The sequence below is a fragment of the Cervus elaphus genome, chromosome 23 (genome assembly GCF_910594005.1).
Source record: "Cervus elaphus chromosome 23, mCerEla1.1, whole genome shotgun sequence".
Lineage (NCBI taxonomy): Eukaryota > Metazoa > Chordata > Mammalia > Artiodactyla > Cervidae > Cervus > Cervus elaphus.
This window is the reverse complement of record NC_057837.1, coordinates 76514123-76532905: the sequence shown is the minus strand read 5'-3', so window position 1 is coordinate 76532905 and position 18783 is coordinate 76514123. Positions and strand designations below refer to the sequence as shown.

Below are 18783 nucleotides of genomic sequence, written 5' to 3'. Positions count from 1 at the left end.
GGAGTTGAACCAAGCCTCTTCTTATTCAAGATATGGTACACTTTTAAAAATCCCCAGCAAATCACAGATGGATATTCATTTTGATTGAAAAACATTTCCATTTTGGGAATGCCCTGGTGGTCCAGTGGTTAGAATTCCTTGCTTTCACTACTGAGGGTCCGATTCAGTTGCTGGTCGGTGAATTATATAAGATTCCACAAGTTGCGCTGCATAGCCAAAAAAACATACCAACCTCTCAAACCCACTTCCATATTTCCAAAAATAATGTGTTTGTGTTATTTTTAAGAGTTACTTCTAGAAGAAGGGAGATGGGGGGGCGGTCTTGATAAGGTTTCAAGCCTTGAGAAGAAAGATTTGCAACTTGCTAGGCTGCAGAAGGAAATCTTTTTTTCCCCCACTTTAGCGTATGGTATGGTGTGATAGCTTTTCTGTGATGAACAGTTAATAATGAACTCTCTTTTAGGAAGTATTTCTTTAAACTGACTACCCAATGGTTACGTGTGTGGAGAGAAAGTTGTCCGTTGCCCACGTGGCATTGGGCCAACTATGTGAGGGGGCTGCAGTCAGGCACTTGTATTGGGTGCAAAGGTCTTGACCAGTCTGGGTTTCCAAGCGTTATTTTTGGCTCACTTTATTGTCTTGCAGGTGATTGTGCCTCAGCACGGCTGTTTGTCCTGTGTCTTTCCTGGGCGCCAAGTACATTGTGGTCTCTTTTTTTTTTTCCTCTTAAGTAGTTCAGTCATGCTTCCTTTGAAGAACCTTTTATTACTGTGTGACTTGATACATGGGCCTGCGGTTGAACATGACTTGCTTGAGGTTGACGCTGTCTTTTGGGAATGATGATGTAGGATGACAGTGAGTGCCGTGTCTCTCTGCCTCAGGTGTTTGGAGGGCCTTTGGAGTCAGGGGACTGCTGTTTTCAGGGGGCAGGGGCTGGAGCATGCTGGTGGGGGGTGGCGAAGGTAGGGTGAGGTGGTGGTTGGGGAAGTGAGTGCACTTGCAGGAAATTGTATACCCTCATTGCAGCTAGAAAGATGTCTGGGAGAAGGATCTTGGAAGTAACCTGTTGGATGTAAGGGAATGATGTGGGTATTTTAGGTATATTTCAAGACTTTTATAGGAAAAGTGGTTTGTTCCTTAGCTTTTTGTTGTTGTTGACAAAGTTCCTCTTGAGAGGGAAGCTTCTCAGAAGCTGTGAAGAACAGATTAATAGATGTACAGTTGGTTGCTTAAAGGGCTCTTCTTGTGTCTTTGAGGAAAAGTTTAACAGGTAGTTTCTAGCACTTGCGAATGTACAGTCTGCCATAGAAGAGTTCACATGTAGTAGAGGCTTAATAGAGTTTGTTGAATAGTGAATAAATGCAGCCTAAAATTGCTGTTGGTACTGCTAAAGTTCTGTCATGCTGAAGCACAGATCCTTCATATCTGTGTACCCGTACTATGTAGGATGTATTAGGTTGGCACAGAAGTAATTGTGGTTTTGGATCATGAATTTTAAATCATTATAACTAGGCTCAAACACATATTTATTACTCAAAGTAGGGACCATTACAGTCGACATATTTTTGTCAATGAGAAATAAGTTAGTTTATTCCTGTAGCATAAAAATGAATGCCTCAGGGTTCAAAGAACTCATGGAAAGCATTTTCTGCCTCCTGATGGTTGTGGAAGTGTTTTTCCCTGCAAAAAGTTGTCGAGATGCTTGAAGAAGTGGTAGTCGTTTGGTGAGAGGTCAGGTGAATATGATGGAGGAGGCAAAACTTTGTAGCCCAATTCGTTCAACTTTTTGAAGTGTTGTACAACATGCGATTGGATGTTGTGGAAAAGAATTGGGCCCTTTTTGTTGACCAATACCAGCTACAGGCATTGCAGTTTTTGGTGCATCTCATCAATTTGCTGAGCATACTTCTCAGAGGTAATGATTTTGCCAGGATTCAGAAAGCTATAGTGGATCATACAGGCAGCAGACCACCCAACAGTGACCGTGACCCTTCTTCGCTGCAGCTTTGGCTTTGGAGCTTCCTCTCAGTCCAGCCACTGAGCTGGGCGTCGCCAGTTGTCATATAAAATCCACTTTTCGTCGCACGTCACAATCTGATCAAGAAATGGTTTGTTGTTGGTGTAGAGCAAGAGAAGATGACACTTCAGACAATGATTCTTTTTTTTATTTCTGGTCAGCTCACAAGGCACCCACTTACTGAGTTTTTTCACACTTCCAATTTGCTTCAAATGCTGAACGGCTGTAGATGGTAGATGTTGAGTTCTTTGCAACCTCTTGTGTAGTTGTAAGAGGATCAGCTTTGATGATTGCTCTCAGTTGGTCATTGTCAACTTCTGATGGCCATCCACTACACTCATCTTCAAGGCTCTCCATCTCCTTTGCAAAACTTCTTGAACCATCACTGCATTGTACGTTCATTAGCAGTTCCTGGGCCAAATGCATTGTTGATGTTGTGAGTTGTCTCCACTGCTTTACAACTCATTTTGAACTTGAATTAAAAACTTGCTCGAATTTGCTGTTTGTGTAACATCATTTCCATAGTCTAAAGTAAATATAAAATAAATAGCAAATAATGTCATTAGCAAAAATCAAAGTGAGAAATGTGCATTAAAGTGATATATTAATACAATATAACCACATTTAAGGATATATTTCCATTATCAAATGGCAAAGTTCAATAGGGCAAAATCGCAATTACTTTAGCACCAACCTAATAATAAAGGCAAGAAGGGGAAATATTTAGTGCAGTGTTTTGGATCTTAAAAGCCTGTCCAGAATTGGGACGACTTTTTTCTTTTCTTTTTCTTTCCTTCCTTCTTTTTTTAAAAAAACACATCTTGTTTGGAAACATCACTTATTACAAAGGGGAATGATGTGTTGATTGCACAAAAGTATGGACACTTTATTGTTATGTGTTAATCCTGTTAAAAAATGGATATTAGTAATAGAAATGATGTTTTCCCATAATTGCTGAAGTAGGTGTTTCATACTGCAGCAATTTAGCAGTGTGTTAGTTGAAAGGGATTAGTACTAAGCAGTACTGTAGGTGGTTCTGTAAACTGTTTCTAGAAGGATCTGCCTTTTTGTGTATTAAGTCACTCAGGCTGTGCACTCAGTATGGCCCAGTTTTGGTAGATTCATTGCTGAGTTAGGAATGTGCATTTTGTGCTTGATCACTTTTTAGCACATCATGTACAATTTTTCAAGATGCTTTTATATAGTTCATGTGCCCATATTCCCCTTACCGCAACCCATTAAAAAGTACTTGACACTTGTAAAGTGGAAATTGCCAGGTGAGCGTGTTTTTTATGAGATTTTTATGTCGCCAGGCCCAAGTTAGGATCGGGGGGACTTGGAATTAGGAATCTTTTAAAAAGAGGTACCCAAAAACTCTTGTCATCTCACCACTCATAGTTTTGTAGTCCTCTATTTGCATTCCATAAATTTAGGATTTGAGAATAGGATGAAAATGGTTTCTTCAGTTGGTATCTCAAGCTCCTCAATTAGGGGAAAAAACCAGGAGATGAGCGGTTCTCATCTGTGCTGGAGGCAGGAGGCAGGGAACAGCACCGCCCAGGCTTCACAGGCAAGTGTTCCAGCCTCAGGGGAAACTGCAGTCTTTGTGTTTTAAACTTTTCAACCTAATTTTCCTGTGTGTGAAATACTGTTCTTTTGTAAGAAGACTCTAATAAAGCATTTAAATCTCTTTTAAGTCCCAAATTTATCTGATGGAAAACAATGCTTAAAGACAAGTGTAAAGGAAAGTGTAAGTTTTCATTTAAGGATTTAATCTCAGGATCGCGTAGTGTTGAGCAAAAGGTTGTTAATTTATGTAGAAATAATATATCTGAAATTCTGTGATTCCCCTGAATGCTTCTGTGAACTATATAGATGGCAGTAGTGAAAAGCTTTATTTGTAGCTGCCTGACTTCTCTTATGGGAGGAGCATGTGTTTGGGTAAAATATTAGCATCAGTATTTCAGAGCCTTTTGAGGTGAAAAGGGGGTTTTCTTTTCCTCTCTGAGAATATAAGCTCCTTCATACATTAGTAAGATTTTATTCTGTGAATGCATGTATATGTGCTAGGAATAGCACCCTTGCTCCTCTGCCACTGGATACCAGCAGGGTCTCCTATTTCCCAGATGTGACGGCCGGATGACGTCTCCAGATACTGTCAGGTGTCCTTAGGGAGCAGAACTGCCTCTTTAGAACTACTTCTTTAGATTCTCTTTTCAGGCTTAAAGACACATAGAAAAGTTAAATTAGTAAATGACTTAAAATGAGTACTGTGCTGAATTTTTATTGGTCATATTGCAAACTAAAAAATTATAAAATATAGAGCCTTATTGGGGTTTAAAATATTTTCTATCTGCAATTTTGAACTACTTATTTCAACCAGTTGTTTGAAAGACATAACTCTTCCAGGTGTACCAGAGGTTAGCATTTTTGGGGCAGTCTTAATTAATATCTTGTTTGTTCTATTTCTCAACTTCTAGCAAACCTTTGAATTTATGTCTGTCACTGGAAATGCTGGCAGCGGGCCTGCTGTAGAGAACGCTAGCCAAAAAAGATCCCTTTGGGCTCCACCCTTTCTAAATTTAGTTCATTCAGTCTCAGACACTCAAGAGCCACCCAGGGCAGAGTTGGGTTGCTTCTTCTGGGATGCAGGTAGACTCTGGAGCAAACACTCTGCTTTTGGCTTATGTTTGGACCTGTGATGTGTGGTTGGTGTTGTGAAGTTGTGAGTACAATTCTCAGTTTTTTTTTTTTTTTTTGCAGGGGAGGGTGGAAAAATGCCCTCAGGACAGAATTGAGAGAGAGGGAGAGAATGAGTAAGAGCAGGAAGGGAAGATTGAGAGAGAAATATTTATATTTTGGCAACTGATTGAAAATGAAAGAAGGTCGTAGCTGCCTTCTAAAAGGTTCTGGACTTGTTGCTTGACCCTGGCAGCTTGTCTACTAAGACCACTGCCCAGATCTTCAGTGCATCTCCTCTGTTATTTTGTTCTAATTTCAAAAGTAAACAGGGAACAGCTGTAATGTTGGAGAATTTTGTCGTGTAAGGTAGTATTTATACCTGTTATTAACCAAAGTCATAGTTTAGCCAAGGTGCTTTTGTTTCTGATTTTTTGCCTTGTTTTGAGTTTTGTAGTCCTTTTTGCTCTCTGCAAAGGGCTTCCCTGGTGGCTTAGATGGTAAAGAGTCTGCCTGCAGTGCGGGACACCAGGATTTGATCCCTGGGTCAGGAAGATCTCCTGGAGAAGGAAAAGGCAACCCGCTCCAGTATTCTGGCCTGGAAAATTCCATGCACAGGAGCCTGGCAGGCTACAGTCCGTGGGGTCATAAAGAGTCGGACACGACTGAGCAACTTCACGTTTTCACTTTGCTCTCCACAAGGGAGAGTGTTCCAAGACTTCAAGGAACTTATCTGCTTTGGTCATTCATCTGTTTGTAGAGGTTTGGCTTTAATTAAAAATAATTTTGAGACTTAAAAAAAAAAAATAACAAAAATTACTTTATAGTAGAACTTCTAATTTGTTTGCTGGTTTCTGCCTTGCTTGGCTTTTTCTGTTCTTTGTTGCTTAATGGTTATTTTTCAGTACTTTTGATTTGCTTAAACATTTTCAGCTTTTTGAACGATGGCCATGAAAAGGAGCAGAACTGTCCTTATTTTTGACGTGTGAAGAAATTTAAATGTATTTAGAATTAATGCCTTTGGAACTTACAAGATACAGTAAACAATCTTCTCTGCTCCCCCCACAATCCACACTAGTAAAATCGTCAGCTTGAAATCTGTTCCTCTCTTCTGCATCTTCTTCACTTTTGCTTTTAATAATAAACATACTATAGAATGTTCTTTGCTATTTTGAGGATCCATGAGCATGGTTGTGGGTGCAGCAATTCTTGTTTGGAATCTAAATAAATGAGACTATCTCAAACAAACCTCACGGGAGAACAAAGAGGTCTTTTATCATCATAAGGAAAAAGAAATGGCAAAAGTGAGGAATTCTTCTCTTTCTTCAGTCAACTTAAAGGAGAGCTCCAAAGGTGTCAATCTGACTACATGGCCTGAAAATGGAAGCAGTGTTTACATTCACCAATAATGGTGTTACAAACTCGGTTTACTTCCAGTTTCTTATCATTTTGAGCCCAGAAACCTTTACCATATCCCATATTCAGTGGAAAACCTCTTCATGTTTTTAATTTGATTTTTAAATGTAGGCTACAGTTTATAATTCTTAATATTAAACAATAAGTATTATTATACCCTGCTGATTCTCTTTGTAAAATGAACATGCAGGGTATGTGGGTATTGTAAGTCATTTTAAAACACTGTGGAAAAAAAAACACTATGAGAAATTCACAAAGCTAGTGAATCTTACTGTACATCACAGTTACAGACTAAACGGGCTGTTTTCATACTTGAGTAGGTGACACCAGTTTTTGACTGAATATTGGCAATTACATATCTCTTCCATAATTTATCTTTTTATTTTCTTTCCCTTACAACTTTCAGGTAGAACTTTAGACTTCATAGCACTGAATTAACCTGCACTGAAAGCTGTTTACCTGCAGTTGTTCACTTTTGTTGAAAGTGACCATGTCTCAAGTTCAAGTGCAAGTTCAGAACCCATCTGCTGCTCTCTCAGGGAGCCAAATACTGAACAAGAACCAGTCTCTTCTCTCACAGCCTTTGATGAGTATTCCTTCTACTGCTAGCTCTCTGCCCTCTGAAAATGCAGGTAGACCTATTCAAAACTCTGCTTTACCCTCTGCATCTGTTACACCCACCAGTGCAGCTGCAGGTAAGCTATGATCCAAGTGTCTTCTGTTTCAAATGTTTTCTTAGCCTGTGTTCTGACCTGATCAGTAGATTGCAGATACAGGGAGCTCTTGCACATTTACCTTCAAGAAGCAGGAGAAAGTATACCACCCACACTTCTTTATACCAGATATAAAACACACTTGATGATATCCTGGCTTGATGGAGGCCTTTTACATACCATTTCAAAGTGTAAGGAAGAAAATTGGAAACCAAACTATAAAGCCTACTCTGTTATAAACTGGTAGCTGGCAGAAAAAAATTGAGCAATAAATAGCACTTTGGATATTCATTGTTATATGGGAAAATTCTGCTGTTAAAATGATTTCCCAGAACTGATTTGTAGGTGTGAGTGCCCTTTTTGTAGGTCTGTAAGATTTATCCCAAGCAAGGGGGACAGCCAGATTTGGGGACACAAAAGAATGTGTTGGCATTTGCAAATTTTTATTTTGACTAAGTAAGTTTAAGTTGCCATCCAGAGGTAGTTGAGAAATCACAGTGAGGGCCAATGAGAAATTGAACAAAGCAGCAGAGATGTTTAAAAAGGAAGCCCTCAAATTTGAATATTAGGAAAACAAAAATGAAATAAAAATATCCATGGATCGGAAAAGACTTGCAACCCATGGGGAAATAACCCTTAAAAACAATATTCTGCTCCCCAAATCTCCCCTCTCCTCCTCCCAAGTTGCAAAGCCAATTAAAGGGGGTATCAGCATAGGTGTCTCTATACTAGAGTCACCTTGTAATAAACTCTTCGTAGCCCTTAGTGCCTGACATTTCCCTTGCATTTCCTCTTCCATTCTCTCGTTTCCTTTACTTTGTATCTCTCTTCTTAGAGTTTTAGCTTGTCCCACGCTCAGCTGCACAGACTCTGTCATGCTGCTACCTCTAGACTTCCTTGGACCAGCTCACCAGATGGCGTTCTTGACTTGTCATAGTCCCCTAGAGGTTCAGTGTTCCCCATATTTGCCATTTGAATACCATCTTAATAGGAAATGGCACGGACTAGTTCAGTCCTCTGGGATTTAATTGCTTTTTCTTCTAATGTGTTCTTATATCCACATTTTGTTGACTTTATAAAACTCCCGCCCTCCAAGACCATTTTATTTTACTTACATAATTATTAAAGATAGGTAAAGTCTGAGGATGGCAGCCTCTGGAGATAAGACGAGAAGCTGCCCCAGGAATGAGAAGTATTAGCTATTTGGAAAAAGACAGTCCTTGTTTGAGAAATGGTATTGGCATATTGCGTTTTGTGAAATAACGAGCCGGGTGCAGCGGACAGCTGTTGCAGTGACCAGTGCGTGTGTGTGTCTCTGCTCAGAAGGCCTCCTGGTGCTCCCTTGGTTATGATAGCAGTCCTTCATCTGATTTCAGATCTCGCGTGCTTGCCACGGCTTAGTTATTCCTCTGACTTCTGTTCTCTCTCTCTTGAAGACACACCCCCCTCCTAGGTTACCTGACTTCAACTGGTTCAGAAAAGATCCCAGCAGTGTCTTCAGATATTTGCCCTCAATGTGGTTTGCAGTTTTGCATCGCTGTTGCTCTGAATCGTTAGACTTTGCGTTTGCTTTCCCTCTCTTCATATCCCTGGAGAGCCGCAGTCTCAAACACTGCTAGTTGACTTCAATGCTCTTACATTATTTTTCAGTTCCTTCTAACATGGCACACCCTAAAGAGAAAACCCCAATGTGTCTTGTGAATGAGTTAGCCCGTTTCAACAAGATTCAGCCTGAGTATAAGCTTTTGCGTGAGCAAGGTCCAACTCACTGTAAGGTAAATATTGTCCATACTGCTTGTGCATTTATAACCCACTAGGAATGTTTTCTTTCTTTTCATACAGTTGCAAGTGGTGCAGTGATTCAAAACACATATTTGAAACTGCTGAGGTTGTTTTAAAGAGATGCAGAAGTACAGATTTTGGGCGAGTCACTTCTTTTTCCCATCCTTGCAGAGTGGGTCAAACAAAAGAGATGCTCCTCTGTGGGATATTTGGCTTTTAAAACTTCAGTTAGCGTGTGGTTGTTTAGGATTCTGAGTCAAGACGAGTCCCAAGCACCTGCGAATGGTGTCCTGTGCGTCCCCAGGGTCTGGGCCTCCTGGTTGCAGCCTCTGTCTGGCTCCGTTCCTGTTTGTTTGCACGCGCATAGGTACCATAGATCTGGTCAGGGAGAGGAGGTGAATGGGAAATCAGTGTTGCCTCTTCTTCAGAATCAGATACAGGGTTTGAATGTGCGAGGTAGAAATTAATCTCCCCGTGAGTACATGGAATTATCTCTGATTTCAGGTACCCTTGACACTCTCATTAGAGGATGAAAGACTGACTGTAATTTGAATTTTTACTGTCTGTTATTCAGGAGTTCAGTCTTTTAAGCTTGCTTGATATCTGTGCTAAGGTACCTCTTGGACCCTAAATGTTTGCGTATCTGGCTTTATCTTTTGCAGCTACAGTATGAGAGAGAAGGAATTAGGCCTATTTCTGATTCTAGCCTTGAAGTAAGATAATACAGTTTTATAAGGATGAGTTGTTTGTCTCTTTGTGCCTCAGTTTTCCTGAGGTGCAAACCTCAAACCTTGAATGATACCAAGTTTCTCTTTTTTCTTGGACTAAACGTAGCATTGACCACAATCATGAACAGTCCCCATAGGGTAGCGCGTTTTGGTTAGTTGTCTTTGGAGTCAGACAGATCTGGGTTTGAATCTTAACTTTTTACTAATTTGGTGACCTTGTGCAGGTTACTACTTTTTTTGAAACTCCGTTTCCTCATCTGTAAAATGGAGATAGTATTACCTACCAAGTAGGTGTATTGTGAGAATATATATCAAAGTGTGGAGTACAGTGTCTGGCACATAGTAAATGCTTGAGAAATGGTAGCTATTACAAGTAAGCAATTATACATTTAAGAAAAACAAATTTCCCACTCTCATAAAGGTAGTTTTAATATTATTCTAAAGCATAATTATATTTGAAATATTTCTTTACTTTTAGAAGGCAATTAGCCAATTTTTTGGTAACTGTTCTGTTTCTTCTACAGGATTTTTTTTGCAGATCTTAACTTTGGGATTCCCTTTATTAACTGTTTCTGGTATTTTTGGAAGTATGTACTTTCTCACTTGAACTTTAGTACTTTTTAGGTAATTTAGCTGTGTGTTCAGTCTGTAGCTGCATTTTTTTTTTTTGCCTACATGTTGTTCAAAGAGAAAAATTTATTCCCTCCTTGATGATTATGACTATAAAGTCAGAGGTCTGGTGTCCTTTTAATTCTGTGTGAACCGAGGTCTCACCTCACCACCGCCCTCCACCCAGAAGGCACGGCGTGGCGGCAGCGCCGGGGGACAGTCCTGGAGACGGCGAGACGGACCGTGAATAACTCTCTTCTGTCTTATAGCGCTGTCACCCTTCCATGTCTTCCCGTGAAAGGGTCATGGAAATGACGGAGGGATCGCACAGCGTTGCCGGCTGCTTCTGCTGTGTGACTTCTCATGCCAGCCAGGGTTTTGAGTTCATGCTGTTGGTGCTTAAATGAGTAACTTTATGAACTGCAACATAAATACAGGAGACCCCTAATATTTCAAGGGGGATGAAGGATTCTTAAATTTTTCGCCCTTTAGTGGAAGCTGTGCACTGAGGGAATCCTGAAGTTAAGACCTACAAGAAAAATCAGCTGTAAAGGCAAGTTAGCCCCATCCCTTGAGGCACCAAATTTAGGTGACCTGGACATACTCAAATCACCATTTCTCACGTGAATTATTTGTAAGTGAAATAAAGTGATAGATTCCGTGATCAAGAAAATCAGAAGAATAGAAGCTCCAAAGTAGTGAACCTCAAACACTGAAGTGCGTCAGAGTGACTTCGGGAGCCTATTAAAAACGCACAGGCTCAGGCCTCCCCTCGTGCTGTTCTTTTCAGGCGGAACCCCTGGCACACGTGTCTTACCAGGCTTCCTGGGTTAGTCTTCAGATGCACACGAGTGTTAAAGAATCACTGCACTGTGGTGGGTCCTAGTGCTTTTTGGATGAATTATTTGTCCATCTGATGGGATTAACATAACCTAACTTTACAAATAGAGTGTGCACACAAGTTCCCTTTATATTTAAAAAGGAAAAAAGAGGGTTGTCATTGTCCACAATTGTTAAGGGCAAAATTAGCTCTTTTGAGTGCCTCCTTAGAATTGAGTTCAGAAATGTTAGATCTTTGCTTGCAGTGAGTCTCAGCTTCTGAAAGGAGGGGCAGTGTCTGAATAGTACAGTCTTCGGAAAGTAAAAGGTAGTGTTGTAAAACCTGAATGACATTCCCAAATTCACTTGAGGTTTTGGCCTAATGGTGTTGTATTTTCAGACAAGAATCAATGAACAAATTAACAAATGCTGTCTTCATTTGTCTGAGGTACTATTATGTGTCTAAATTAAGCTTGCTAAATTTCTTCCATGAGAAGAAATGGGAAGACAATTTTTATTTGGATGGCTTCCAGATAATCAGCATTTAATATTTTAATATATAAGAGAACAGTTTTAAATTTCTGTACTTATACCCATCTTTCAAAAGATACTTTTTTCATGGAGTGCTATGCAATACAAGTCAATGATGTATGTATCTTTTCATGTTTCTAGAAAGAGTGAAAAGGGGGATGAAGGGATAAATTACAAAGATAATGACCAGGCCTTTTAAACCATGACCATAAGTTATGTTCAAGGTCCTAGTGACATGTTGTAGCCAACATCAGGTTTCCTGAATTGAGAGCTCACGATTTTCATTTGTAGGTGTTTACAGTGCAGCTCACACTTGGCGATCAGCACTGGGAAGCTGAAGGAACTAGTGTTAAAAAAGCCCAACACACAGCTGCTGCCAAAGCTTTGGAAGGAACAAAATTTCCTAAACCTATAGTCCGCCCTTTTCGTAGCGAAGGAAGAAATCCAGGTATTATGCGTGGGCCAAGACAGGTTCCTTTCAAAAGTGTGTCTAGAGGTATCCGTTTAGTATGTGTATGAATTCTTTCTTAACTAACTCGTTGATTTTGAAAGCACAGAGTCTGCACTACCAGTGGCAAATGCTTATCTTTGTGGAATCTTACCACACTCTAAAACAGTGGTTCCCAGTCTACAGTCCCTCGATGCCTGATGATCTGGAGAGGTGGTCACGGGAGGTGGGGACTGTCACCAAACGATTTCAGAGACTTTCAGAAAAGCTTAATGAAAGGAAAAAAATTTTTTTTTTCCTTTTGATAAGGGTTGTATAGATTATGAGAAGGTGGGTTTTAGCTAAAATCACTTCAACTTCGTGTGGTAATATTGATTATAACATGTTGATCGTAACCCGGATTGTCAGTTTTATGTCTCTTGATGATTAACAAGAATGAGAAAATAATTTAGATATTTATTTCTTAAATTCAGATTAATAGATAGATATCTCTTCAGGCAAGGGTCCCAGTTGGGGAGAATACTGTTAAAGAGGAGTGTCCTGTGAAATCTTGGGGACCACCGACCTGGCAGCTGTAGGTAGAAGTGGCTATTGTAGGAGAGTCCCCCCTCAAGTGTATGAAGTCACCCGGGCCCTTGGCATGCAGGAACGATCCAGGAAGGCCTCGGCCACGCTTTCTCTGTGGGATCTTTGCTTCACGTTTATCCTCTGCTGCAGATAAATTTTATGGGTCAGAGCTGCTCTTACTTAAAACACAACTATTTGAATTGTGTAAAAAATATAGTTCATATGTTAGCTAAGAAAGAAAAAAAAGGCTAATTACTTATGTGACCCTCTGACTTTGCAGACTCAAAGATATTCTTATAAGTTTGATTTATGCACTAGATTAGTCAAACCAGTTATGGTACCGAATCAAGTCATTTTTATTTTCCTCTACCTACATCCTAAAGAAGCATTTTCAAGTGGATTTTTGTGTGCATTTCAATTGAACTTTGCCATTGCTAGTGTTGTTCTGTGTTTGATATGAAGCTATTGATTTTAAATGTGACTGCACTGACACTAATCTTTCCAGGTTGGTTTTCTTTTTAAATGATTTTTAAAGGTTTATGAATTGGATGAACTTAGAGGGGAAAAAAGAGAAGGATGAATGATGAGTATTTTCTAAAGTTGATAATTCTGAGATAACCTGAGATAAACTTGTTCCTGTTGTATATGGAAACAGAACTCATTTTTCTAACAAGTATTACCACAAATCAAATCCCATTATAAATATTAAGAATGAAGACATCTAAGTATTTTGTGGGTCTCATCTGACTTCTCCAGATAGAATTTACAGGCTCCTCCTCGGCGATTCTGCACCTTTCCTTACAGCACACATAATGCTGTATCGTAGTTCTTGCAGTGTGTCTTGTGTTCTCTGGACTCCTCTGGGACAAGGATTGTGTTTCTCAAGCTTAGCACAGAGCTTTGCCTCCAGTTAGTACTGAATAAATGCATTGTCCTATGAAATAATGTGTACGGACATCCTTCCAAGTGTAAGCTGGCCAGTCAGTACAACCAAAGTTTTATTGGTTAAGTATTGCCAAACAGTGAAATGAGTTGGACAGTCCTGTGGGATCTCTTAATCATGAAATCTGATGTGTACTGGAACCTGTTTCTGACACCGCCTCTCACTGCTGACGTCTCGTGTCGCGTGGCTGCCCCTCAGCAGCCCTTACTGTGTATTTTGTGCTGTGATTGTGTATTAATGCCTAGAAATCGTAGCAGATCCTTGGATTTCCTGACCTGATGCCTAGCAGTGAAGTACTTAGAGCCTTTCATGAAATGCATCATGAGTCCAATTAGTAGAAAGCATGCTATTCTATTTGATTTTAGTGAGTATCATTCTCATATGAGGAAAAAAAGTTGTTTGTTTTGATTCTGTGTTGCAGAAAGCATAACCCCTACTGTAGAGCTAAATGCACTGTGCATGAGACTTGGGAAAAAACCAATGTATAAGCCTGTCGACCCTTACTCTCGGATGCAGTCCACCTACAACTACAACATGAGAGGAGGTGCTTATCCACCAAGGTACGTGTCTGTTTTGTTTTAGATCCAGGTGAAACTATATTTGCTCTTTGATGTAGAATAGTAAGATGTATAGATTGTAGAGTGCGTAACGGTCTGGTCCTCTTTGGCCTGCCAAAGGCTACTGTCAGTCTGCATCGTCCTGGTGTCACTGGAACTGCATTTTGATGCTCTTCCGACTCCTCTCATTGGAAAGGTCTTAGGCACATTCCTCACAAGCAGTACAGCTTGTGCCCCAAGCAGTCTGGTTAAAGATCACCCGTGTAACTGCTTTGTGCAACTGAGTCATATTTGAACACGATTCCTGTGACACCACAATTCTCAGCCCTCATAGATTTCTTGATTATTGTTTACTGGGTACTTTTTGACTTTTGAACTTACTTACGTGCTTTGAAATAGCCTTGGTATACAGGTGCAGTGCAATATTAATTGAAATCTGAAGGTGCCATGCATTTAAAACCTTCTCCTCGAGGTCTAAAGACGCTAGTGGAGAGATTGATGATCAAACTTAGGTCTTTACTTCCCTGCCCTACTTTGGGGTGGGAGTGAGGTGGAGGCCAAAGCCATTTTAAAAATAGAAACCAGCCTCTGCCAGGCTCTAGGCTGTTGGGATTTCTAGAAATGAGGGTCCTTTCTACAAGACTTTGGTTAAAAAATTTCCATTCTTTTCTGGAGACATGAAAGGGTGAATTTCAGGTACGAGAAAGTAGAGCAAGTCAAGTTTTTTTCTTAATCAAAGTCTAATCCAGTTTAGATTTTGTAAGTATGGGTTAGCTTTATAAATTGAACTCATGTAATTTGTAAGCCAACTTATTTTGTGAAATGTAAACAGTATTTGCTCATACTGTGTGGCAATTCTAATCTAGCATAAACATATGAAATCTCTGGGTGTGTTGAGGAGGACTCATTATTGGCAAGCAAACGCTGCTGTAATTAGGACCTGTGATGAAGGAAGTACCTGGAATCTGTCAGAGACGGTATGGTGACTTATTTGAGACTAATTTTCCTCACCCCTTCTATTTTTAGGTACTTTTACCCATTTCCAGTCCCACCTTTACTCTATCAAGTTGAACTTTCTGTGGGAGGACAGCAATTTAATGGGAAAGGAAAGACGAGACAGGCTGCGAAGCACGATGCTGCTGCGAAAGCCCTGAGGATCCTGCAGAGCGAGCCCCCGCCCGAGAGGCTGGAGGTGAGGCTCCGGCCGAGCAGGGGCCCCTGGCGCTGGGGGTGGTGTGGGAGGGCGCGAGGAGACACGGCTTCAGGCTGGGTTTTCTAAGAGGGTGCGTTGAGAGCTGTGCTTACTCTTCATTGTTAGGTAACGTACAGGTTCTGATACCCTGTAGGTTTCTTGCCTTTCTCGCCCCCCATCCCCCTCAAAAATTCTAGCAGGAAAGTCAGGTGCCTTCTTGTGCACTCAGTGGCGTAGTTCTGAGTGAACGTGTTAGAAAGATTCTGACTCACTTGAGTGGTGAAGAGCACACGTGGAGAACTCTTCCGTGCTGAACATTGTTCTTGTCAGAATCTGTGATTTATGGTACCAGGTTAGGGGATTTTCTGAAGCCATTTTGATCAGAAGTTTTCTGTATTATCTTGAAATGCCTGTTAACCATTTCTGCTTAACGAACTGTCCCGAGACTTCGTGGCTTAAATACCTCCAGGCCTTTATCCTGCTCACAGGCCTGTGGTCCAGGGAGAGCGTGGCATGGAGACCTTATGTCCGCCGCACGCAGCTCACGCCGAAGCAGCGCCGCGGGCCTGGAGGGTCTCTTCCGAGGTGGCGCTCTCGCCAGGCGGCTGCGCTGTCGCCTGCGGTCAAAGAGGGGGCCTTGGTCCCGCGACCTCAGTTCCCCTCCTGGTTGGCCTGAGCAGAGACTTTACACACCCTCACGGTATGGTGGTTCGGTCCCAGGAGGGCGCGTTCTAGAAGACAGGAGGTGGAAGCCACCGCCAGTGTCTCAGGGCCCCGGCCCAGAATTCAGCCTAGCACCACTTCTGCCGTATCCTGTAGGTCAAACAGGCATGAGCCCAGACTCAAGAAGGGGCTACAGGAGCTCACTTTTATTTATTTATTTATTTATGTGTTGAGGTAAAATTCACATAATTTCATAGTTTTAACCATTGTAAGTATACAGGTCAGTGACCGTTGGTACGTTCACAATGTTGAGAAACCCCACTTGTGGATGAGATGAGTATCAAAGAATCTGGGGCTTATTTTTTTTGTTTTTGGCTACAGCGTGCAGCTTGTGGGACTGTTCCCCAACCAGGGATCCAGCCCAGGCCCTTGGCAGTGAGACTGTGGAGCCCCGTCCACTGGACCCCCAGGGCGTTCCCCTGGGGGCTGTGTTTTAAGATGATCACGATAGACATAGGATGTTGTGAGTAAATAGGAGTATAGGTCTTAGAACATCACTAAGTCATCCCTGAAAGGACTCCATGCTATTGAGCGGCCACAGTATTAGTGGCTGGCTCTGATACAGCGGTCGTTCCCCAAACGTCCAGGAGAGCCCACTGAGTAGAAGGCGTTGTGATTTCATGGTTCTGTTTATCACAGCATGAAATGCCTCCTGAACATACCCCTCGGAAGCATTTGACTTTTCTTGCTAGAGAAACAAGTTCTCAAACAATCAGAAGATCTTGCACAGAACGTTGGGCCAAATGGGTGATGACAGGTATGAAGTTTGGGGACCCTTGGCAGGATGCTTGCAGAGGTCTGCTGTGCCCAACCGTCCCCTGGGGCCACCCAGCTCAGGGCAGTGCTCTGTGGCTTCATGGCCAGCTGCATGGGAAGGGTTTGTTTTTCTTTTGTTTCGGTGCATTTCCATCTTGAGTGCAATCACACATTTTAACAGAGATGTTCTATTTCCAGAGTTCGCTGAGGACCAAATAGAAAGGAATGGACTATAACTTAGGAGGAGTTATTGAAGTGAAAGGATGAAGTCCTTAGTGGTGAAATTTGTTAAAGCACTGAAGGTAGTGAAATTTGAGTCATTTTTGGAGGCTTTGCATTTGTTGAGTTGACTTTGGTGCTAATCTAATTGGAATCAGATGGAGTAGGTATTTCTTGGTTCCTTCTAGCCAGCAGTTGTTAAACGATTACTGAACACTGGTATGTGGGTTGTCTGCTTCGGAATCACTTGAGAACTTAAAAAATTCCTTGGCCTAACCCACACGATTCTAGATTCTAATGCAGTAGGCTAAGACCCATGAGTCTGGCTTTTTTTTTTTTCTTTTTTTCCTGGCCATGCCACATGGCATGTGGGATCTTAGTTCCCTTACCAGGAATTGAACATATGCTGCCTGCATTGGGAGCAAAGAGTCTTAACCACTGAACTGCCAGGGAAGTCTGACTTTTTATTTTTTATTTTTTTCTTTTTAATGAGCTCTTAAGAGTAAAACAGTCAGGGTTTGGGAATCACAGGTCCTAAATATTGTCAGTGCTTCCTAGGCAGTTTTCGGCCTTTGAATCCTCCTTGGAAGTTTGAACTCACCATATTGCTGCAAAGGGAAAGTGCCTGTCAGAGCCTTAGAGTGACCCATCGCCCACCGGAGCAGTTGGTTGCCTCAGGCCTGAGGGCAGAGGCTGGAGCGGTGGATGCCCTCTCCTCGGCTCCTCTGACTTCTGTCAGCAGCTTGTTTGGGAGTCATGGGCATCTTTTGTCCCCTTGTTTCCTCCTCCTGGCCCCTTTTCTAGTTTCGTGTGATTTGAAGCAGAGACAGTTCCCTTAAGAAATGGTGCAATAACTGGCCCAAACAGTGCCTCAGAAATACATTTTCTTTGAAGTTGTAAGTGAAACACTTGGCTTTCCACCTAATTGAGCTGTTGCTGGTCTACCAGGCCCTCCAGAAAGTGGGCAGCAGGGGAAGAAAGACATTTTTAAAAGATAAGTTTAATTTTTTGTTCTTAACAAGGAATGCCTATGAATTATAACAATTTTTAACATCAAAAAAAGAAATAAATTTCCCACTTGTAGGTAGTCACTGTAAACATTTTTGTGGATGTCAAGGCATATGTAAGTAAGCACACACACCTGTCTATTTCACAAAAATGGGGTGATATTGAACAATAACCGGTGTTTTTTTTTTCCCCACTGAAGTGCTTATTATGATGTGTTCATGCTATTTACTTAAAATTCCATGGAGGACTCAAATTCAGCATGCCTCTAAGCCGTTTTCAATGGCTGCAAATGCTCCATTGTGTGAGCATACCAGTTTAGTTTTTCAACAACAGAAGCTTGATTTTTGGGTTACTTGCAGTTTTTCCTGTTATAAAATAGGTAGTGAACAACATTGTTCTATGTCTGTGGTTATTTTTGTGAGCCATAGTCCTCAAAGTGGAATTGCCTGGTAGTGTATGTGGCCAGGTTCCCCACCAAGAAGACGGTACCTGTTTAGGCCTCTGCCAACAGGGCCTGAGGGGTCTGTTTGCCCACAGCCCACCTGCTTTGGACGTCCTCATTGTAAATAAATTGTCTGTTTTGTTCTTGATAATTTTAGCACTTGTGATTGTGTGGTGGATCAGTTCATCTCCTCTAGAGCATAGCCAATAAAGCCAGCAGTTTCTGTCTGTGAGACAGGTGTAGTCTGACCCCTTGACAACAGGCACTGCTTTCGGCCAGCCCTGCCAGTAAACAGCTGCATTGCCCCTGCCCATGTGGAGCTTGGTTGAATGGAGTGTTATCAAAAAGTGCTGCGAATGCGCGGATGAAAGGAGCGGGTATCATGAGAGCGCAGTGTCTTGTTTAGGTTGGCGTGATGATGGTGCACCAGGGGACAAGTCATTTAGGCTCAGGATGAAGACGAACAAGAGGACAGGGCAAGTACTTCCCAGCAGAGGGAGCAGCTTGTGCAAAGGTCCTGAGTTGGGAAAGCAGTTCTTTTCTGTTCTATCTATTCTGTTGCTTTCCTTTCTTTTCTCTTCTGTGACTTGTATTAATAAAAGATGACTTACTCAGTGTTGAGGCGTTAGGACTA

At 41.5% G+C, this 18783-nt stretch overlaps 1 protein-coding gene across 10 annotated transcripts in view; it reads left to right on the top strand.

Moving 5' to 3' along the window:
- Positions 1-18783, top strand: part of STAU1 (staufen double-stranded RNA binding protein 1) — a 54768-nt gene that overhangs the window by 11616 nt on the left and 24369 nt on the right. For 4 of the 10 annotated variants that reach the window (XM_043885124.1, XM_043885125.1, XM_043885126.1 and 1 more), the window contains exons 3-7: positions 6519-6807; positions 8476-8600; positions 11586-11742; positions 13674-13812; positions 14836-15001. In XM_043885124.1, coding sequence (XP_043741059.1) covers positions 6603-6807; positions 8476-8600; positions 11586-11742; positions 13674-13812; positions 14836-15001 — 792 coding nt within the window. In that variant the 5' untranslated portion in view covers positions 6519-6602. Of the gene's footprint in view, positions 1-6518; positions 6808-8475; positions 8601-11585; positions 11743-13673; positions 13813-14835; positions 15002-18783 lie in introns of those variants that run through there. The other 6 variants (XM_043885129.1, XM_043885130.1, XM_043885128.1 and 3 more) reach the window with 5 other exon arrangements.